This window comes from Anopheles bellator, chromosome 2, assembly GCF_943735745.2.
Source record: "Anopheles bellator chromosome 2, idAnoBellAS_SP24_06.2, whole genome shotgun sequence".
NCBI classification, from domain to species: Eukaryota; Metazoa; Arthropoda; class Insecta; order Diptera; family Culicidae; genus Anopheles; species Anopheles bellator.
This window is the reverse complement of record NC_071286.1, coordinates 73771939-73778846: the sequence shown is the minus strand read 5'-3', so window position 1 is coordinate 73778846 and position 6908 is coordinate 73771939. Positions and strand designations below refer to the sequence as shown.

Sequence of the window (6908 nt, the reverse complement as noted above, 5' to 3'; positions counted from 1 at the left end):
TCTGGTTCATGAGAATGATCTCTTCAGCTGTTGGTTCAATAGATGCTCGAATTGGCTGCATTTCCGGTTTAACATCAGCAGGCTTCACCGAGACTAGATCTTCGGAGGTGCTACGATCGCTTACGCTCATTTCAGCTAAGAACGATTCCTCTCTCTGGTTCATGAGGATGATCTCCTCAGCCGTAGGTTCAATAGATGTTTGTGTTGGTTTCATTTCCAGTTTAACATCAACAGGATTTACAGAGGCTGGATCTTCTGAGGCACCGCGATCGGTTACACTCATTTCAGCTAGGAAAGATTCTTCTGGTTGGTTCCTGAGTACGATCGCCTCAGCGGTTGGCTCCATTCCCAGTTTTACTTCCACAGGATGCACTGTTGTTCTTGCGGTTTCAATATTATCACTTTCTTCATTTACAAGCATTGATCTAACAAATGCTGTCCTCTTCTTATCCAGTTCCTTTTTCAACGGAATCGGCGCCAAAGGCACAACTTTTTCCATTTCATTTTGTGTTCTCTGTACTTCAATTTGTTTGTGGGATTTTTTCTGTTTATTCTTTTTCTTCGAGGAAGGACACCACGCCTCAGAGCTGTCGTTGTCCTGCTTTATACTTTCCACGCTGCTTGATACGTCCATTGCAATTGCTTCATCTTTCACGATTATTCCTCCGTCGTGCTTTGGCGGTCCTTCCATCGTTACTACTGAGAAGTGCTGTACATTTTCTTTGTCCATTTCGCTATCTGTCGCTTCTAGCACCGTTTCTTCCATTTTCACATCATCGGTGGAAGGATTCAGCTCAAAGTCGAGCTTTTGCACCACTTCCGTGGTAGTGCGGATAGATATTTCCGACCGATGATAGGTCACAGTTTCGTTCCTTTGGGTGCATTCCACGACGACATCTCGGCTCGATGATACGTTCTCCGCTGGCGCACCGATCACTTGGATTATTTTCTCAACTGTCACATTTTCGGTTTCCGAAACGGTTCGGTCCAAATCCCAGCCACTTTGGTCACCCTTCAATTCGATCGAAGTAACCGTTAAAGGTTCGTTCGGTGAGCGCAAATCGACGATGGAGACGCTTTTCTCTTTCGGCGAAGCAATTTCAACCATCGAAACGTTCTGTCCCTGTTCTTGATCCGGTGCCACCACAATCTGCTGCAATTTGTTCGAAGTATTCCGTTGTTTCTTCGTCTGTTTGGCGCTCCGGCGAATCTGCTGACGATGCACTGCGGGATCGAGCTGGATCTGCGTCACATAATGTTCCCTCTGTTCCTGCTCCGCTACGATGGCTACGCCTGGCTGGGATTCGTTCAACTTTATCGATATTTTCGTCTCCGCATTCGTGTCCGGTTGGTCAGTTAAGTTCACCACAGACACCACCTTCATCGGACTCTTTGCCGCATCACGCCGTTTCGGTGCCACCGGTGTTGATGGCGCCCCTGGCGCCTCCGTTCTGTTCACATCAACTTCAGTCACAAACACTTGTTTCGGCGGCTGTTTGATCTTACTCTTCTTCGCCTTCTTGTAGATCGTATTTTCGGATTGCTCACTCTGTTCGGATGCGCCAAGGGTCACGACGGAAGCGGGCGGATCTACCGGATTAGCAGCACTACGATCGGTGGATGAGTTCGGATGTTTTTGCACTTTTCCAGTCCATGTACCGGCGGCGGCGGCACCCCGCTGAGATTTCGGTTCACTGTGCACAATGTTTACTCGGGATACCGTGGCGGCATTTCCGGTTCGATTGGAACGAGAGTTACGCGAACTCGATCGGGATCGTGCGCCAGTGTACGGCACTTCCAACGATGCCAGGTTTCTGGGTAGGACACCCGCGGCAGCACCAAGTGGTTCATTGCCCAGTGGTTGCTTTTGCTGGATACGGCATTGATTCGATGCGGCTATTTCTTTCAGTACCTCGGCGTAAGTCTTGTTTCCAAAGTGCTCGATAGGTGTGGCGGCATCGGCCTCAGCAACATCCTGATGACTGGTTTCGTGCATGCTGGCCGAGCTCATCACAACGACGGGCTGTGTCGAGGAAGCACCAATAATCGTCGTCACGTTCGAAGCACCCTGTTCAGTTCGGTCAGCATTGCGGGGTGGCGGTCGTGGAGATTTCGGAGCCCGGCGCGATCTACGAACATCGTTTCCAGGCTGCTCCTGGCGGGCCGATTTGGGGTCGGTCGGTTCGAGAGTGACCACGGTACGAGTGGAATAGAGGCGGGTAGCGTTGGTGACTGGATCATCGATGGGTTCGGTTGACAGTGGAGACAGGCAAAAGGTGCTGCTGGTTGGCACGTTAATCTTCGCCTGCGTGCCACCAATCGATATCTTTGTAACATTTTGGTTGCCCGCATCGGTGCTGTGAATTAGGTATCTCTGACTTTGGCGCTGCCGTCGCCGGAGTCCGGCAACAACTTCCGCGTACGTGCGATCATCACCAGCACCGGAACCACCGGCGGTACCCCACACGGAGGCTACAGCGGAAGGCGGTGGTTCCGATGCCGCGGGTTCTGGAGTCGCTGCTGAGGCTGTTGCTGCTGCTACTGTTGCTGCTGACTGTGACGATCGTGCGTCTGCCTGCTCGCAACATTCTTCTACGCTCCAATCGAACGGCGTCAAATGGTCCTGAGTGATGGAATTTGCAATTTATTTTTCGAGGAATTTTTTGTTCGTTGGTGAAGATGCGAATAGGTTTATTTGGCAGATGATGAGAGGCTTGACTTGACTGGGTTCGCGGGCATGAGTTCAGGCAGACACGGACAGAAAGTAGTCGAGAGAGAGAAGAGAGAACCAGAGAGAGAGAGAGAGACAATCACAGACAGACAGAGTAGGGTTTTCACCGGCTGATGTGGTTCCGCACAGAATATTTATGAAAATATTGAAATCTCGCAAAAGTTCTACCCTTGCTTATCCCTTATTTCTCCCAAAAAATAAACGCACAATATTGGCATTCGATATTATCCATAGCAGGCGATGTAAACTACGCCTACTAAGTTTGGTTAGCCTTGTAACTGGCGAACAATTTCCCAACAAAATGGCGATAAATCTAGCAGCTGACCCCAATTTGCAACAGAAATGGATGTTTATGAGTAATAAATGTAAGGTTTATTTTCGATCAAAACGCACGCAATTCAAACAAGTTGTGTAATGAACACAGGAAAACCTATAAATAATGACGCTCGTCGATCGGCCACGTGATCGGATGCTGACTACGCTTTGCGATCAATCAGTGAAACTCTTTCCGCAGAGTCCGAGATTCGTGGCGCCGCCCAACATAGGACAATGGGGCAGTGTGTGATTTAATTCCTTCGTCCGAGTGTCGCCCAGGTGTTCGTGCGTCGTGTTGCGACGTTCGCGTACACCCAGAGAGTTCCGGCAACAACAAAGTTGACATCAACGACAAAGCGGCACAACTTTACGGGTCCGGAGCACCCCGACGTAGTAAAAGCTTAATCTTATCATTCAGTTGACTCATTTGCGACTGCAACCCTCGAATACGCTCGCGACATTCCTAAGGTAGCGTGTGACCCCGCCGCCAGTCCCGAGGTGAGCCATGTGGATGATGTGTGTTGTGTTTGGTGGGGCAAGCACATACAATGGATGGCCAAGCGAAGAGATAAATAAGCAATTTCCACGGACCAGACCGCGGATTGGGATTAGTAAATAGTTACCGCGACACGTGAGGGCAATCGATATTAGTTTGGCAACCGAGAGGGTGTTAGTTTGGAGCATGGTTTGTGATTTGGGAGAGGTTCATTTGATGCGTCGTGGTTTTTATGTGGCATTGACCGAGGTTTAAGGGATAGATGAATTAAAGATGAAGAGAAATAAAAACATAATAAGTAAGTAAACGAATGCTGATACCCGTCGACCCGTGTTGACCTTTCCAAAATAGTGGCGGACACCGTGGATGGCCTCTCTCGCTCTTGTCCCGAGTGATTAATTTGGACGTGCTCTTTACAAATTTTGCATGCAGAAATAAAGATCCGAATTACACAACTCAATACAATAATATGCTGGCTTTCGCACAACGATCACATATAGAAAACAACTACTCCAACCAACGGGTGTCAGCGGGACAAGAGGAGTGATCCACGGCGCTACCGCACCTAGCACCGATGGTAATTTCCCATACATAAAACATGAAACATGTGACAAGCGGCAACTGCGGACTACTACTGGTGTGAGCGTTGTTGTGGCTAACGCGTGATAAAGTGACGTGATTTAAATGGAAGAGCTACCGGCGCGCTCCGAGACCAACCGATCTCCGTCGGGACGATCTCCGAACGGACCGGCACACCGGTTTAAATTACTGGTGCACGAATGTGTACCACAAAATGATGAATGTTTTTTGTATTGATCGTGTGCCTTCGAGTGCATTATGATGTGTATGTTGTCGTGTGTGAGCAAGTGTGCAGCTGATCTTCAAAACACAATTCTTACACAATTCAAACCAAACAAAAAATGATGAGTTTTATGATGCCCTTCTGTATTCGCTAGGAGTGTGCGCGCAAGTGCCATAATATGGTTTCGAATACTGAAGCTGCTGCTGCCAAACAACAACACCCTTGAGGCAGTGTGGCCCAAATCATCCGGCCCGATCGAGCTTCGTTGATTCGTTTTCTTAGATCAACCATTAACGCGATCGTGTGCGCGCTGGTAACCTTGTGCGCCATGTTTATTACCAACCGGCAACCAGTGGCCACCGATCAGCGGGTGCTCTTGAAAATGATATTTATGACCCATCACGGTTTGGGTTCGGTGTTTGGTGTGTGCTGGGTGTGTCTTTGGTACAAAAATTCGTTCAAAACGTTTCACGAGAACGTGGCCTCGTTCCTGCGTGCGTGTTTGTGTGTGCGTATGGAAAACGAAAGTGGGTGATAAAGAGGTACGATAGATACAGGGAGGTGATAGGGTGGGAAATGTTTATACCGAAACCGGTCCGAAGACTGATGAAGTCCGGGTGATGGTGTGGCAAGAAACCGCAAAAAGGATAAAGAAAAACATTCAAACCATCCGAGCACTTACCTGTTCATGTTGTTCACTATCGCCAGTCTGATGCAGTGGTGATAAGATATTCCGGAGCTGCTGCTCCTCGTGCACGATCCGCTGGCGGATCGCTTGCATCTCCGTCTGGCAGCCCTCGATCTGCGTCAGCGCCTGATCGAGGTTCTGCGTCGTCTGGAACACGTCCAGATTCAGCTTGTCCAGCTCGCCGACGACGGCCCGTCCGCTTTGCACGATGTTCGGGTTGTCCGTGTAGATGATGTCCGAGTGGAAGTGAACCTGGTGACGGGGACCGGAGTCAATTATTCGTGATCAGACAATTAACGAGCGCCCCACCACGGGGGGGAGAAACTAACCTGCAGCTTCTCCAGCGACATGTTGACTTTGATCTTCTGCGCCGAAATGTCCGCCAGCAGTTGCTCCAGAATTCGCAGCTGGTCACGTAGCGGTTTACTCCGGAGCTCGCTCGATTGAAGCGTCTGGTAGGAGTGTTTAATCCAGTCCTTGACGCCCTCAATCTTCCGCTCGTACTGCTGCCACTCTTCCGTCGTTTCGTGAAGGAACAGGTTCTATCGCGAGAAAACGTAGACTGTAAGCGAGAACCGCACATTGCACCGCGGCACCGGCTGCACTTACCCTTTCGAATAGCACTGTTTCGATGTCGATTTTCAACGTTTCCGCTTCGTGTAGTTTGCCCTTCAGGTAGGCCGTCGAGCAAACTTCGTTGATTTGGTCAAACTCGTGATTCATTTCGCTCAAATTCTGTGACACATCCGCCAGACTAGAAACGGCACTCTGCAAGGGAGAGGAAGGCAATTAAGCGGAGGCAATTAAATTAAGCGTGCGAGCCCAGAAGGCGATAACGAACTCACGGAGTAGTTCTGGCAGGCGAGCTGTGCCTCGTGCAGGGTGTTGAGCTGGAGCTTGCGCTCGAGCAGGGCGCGGATTTTGATCGACCAATCCACCACGGATTGGTACAGGCGCATAAAGTTGGCCCAGTTGCCGAGTATCTGGTCGACGGTTTGATTTTTCTGTTCGATCGACGCAATCGTCTTATCCAGCTCGTGCGCGATCTGTTCCAGGTTAGCTTGGGTGGCCGTCCGATCGCCCGGTTCCTGACAGTGGCGCATAATTTCGTTCCCGTTCTGCACCAGCTGCTCCTGGGCTAGCCGCACGTCACCGAACTCGTTGGTCAGCGCGACCAGCTTACTCTTCAGTTCGCTCGGGTCGATCGCATGGTTGGAGATCGTCAGCTCGGCGCCCTCGATCCACGTCTTGATGCGATCGTACACTGTGAAGTAGTCGGTCCGGATAGTCTTGGCTTTCCGGTACGCACCCTGGTAGTCCTCCATCGTGGTCTGTATGCCGGACAGCAGGCGATCGAGCAGTTCAAGACCGTCCTTCAGGTCCGTGGGCACAAACTTTTGCAGCGGCAGATACTTTTCGTTCACTCGCCGGCGAAGATCCTCGCGCTGCACGCTACAATTTTCGGCTGCCTCGCGGGCCGTGCCAAGGGCTCGTTCCGTCTGGTAGAGGCGCTCCTCGAACGGGTTAATCTGCGTCAGCTCCTTGCGCACGGACTCGATGCGCTGCGCTAGCTCCCCGATCTGTCCCAGGTAGTGCTGCAACTCGCTCAGAATGTCCCGCAGCTGGCGCTCTTTCTTCGAAAGGTTGTCCGAAAGTCTGTGGGAAGGGAAAAAGAGAACACCCCGGAACCCCACAGCCACAGCCACAGCCCCGTGTTCCCGTGACCCGAGAGGAGTTAGCAATTGCTTACAAAAACCCGCGGGAGATTCGCGCCCGGAAACGCTCGATATCGTCCAGAGCAGCAGAAATTGTTGCCTTTCTTTGCCCCAAAACGGCACCGTCTAGAACACGGTCGAGCTGCGCGCTACGCGACCTT

The 6908-nt window shown here is 50.9% G+C and overlaps 1 protein-coding gene across 1 annotated transcript in view; it reads right to left on the bottom strand.

The window, feature by feature from the left end:
- LOC131208030 (muscle-specific protein 300 kDa) overlaps nt 1-6908 on the bottom strand; it is a 67981-nt gene that overhangs the window by 24301 nt on the left and 36772 nt on the right. The window contains exons 11-15 of the mRNA XM_058200672.1: nt 5878-6688; nt 5642-5800; nt 5362-5574; nt 5027-5284; nt 125-2623 (exon numbers count right to left, since the gene is read on the bottom strand). Of these exons, the coding sequence (XP_058056655.1) occupies nt 125-2623; nt 5027-5284; nt 5362-5574; nt 5642-5800; nt 5878-6688 (3940 nt within the window). The remainder of the gene's footprint in view (nt 1-124; nt 2624-5026; nt 5285-5361; nt 5575-5641; nt 5801-5877; nt 6689-6908) is intronic.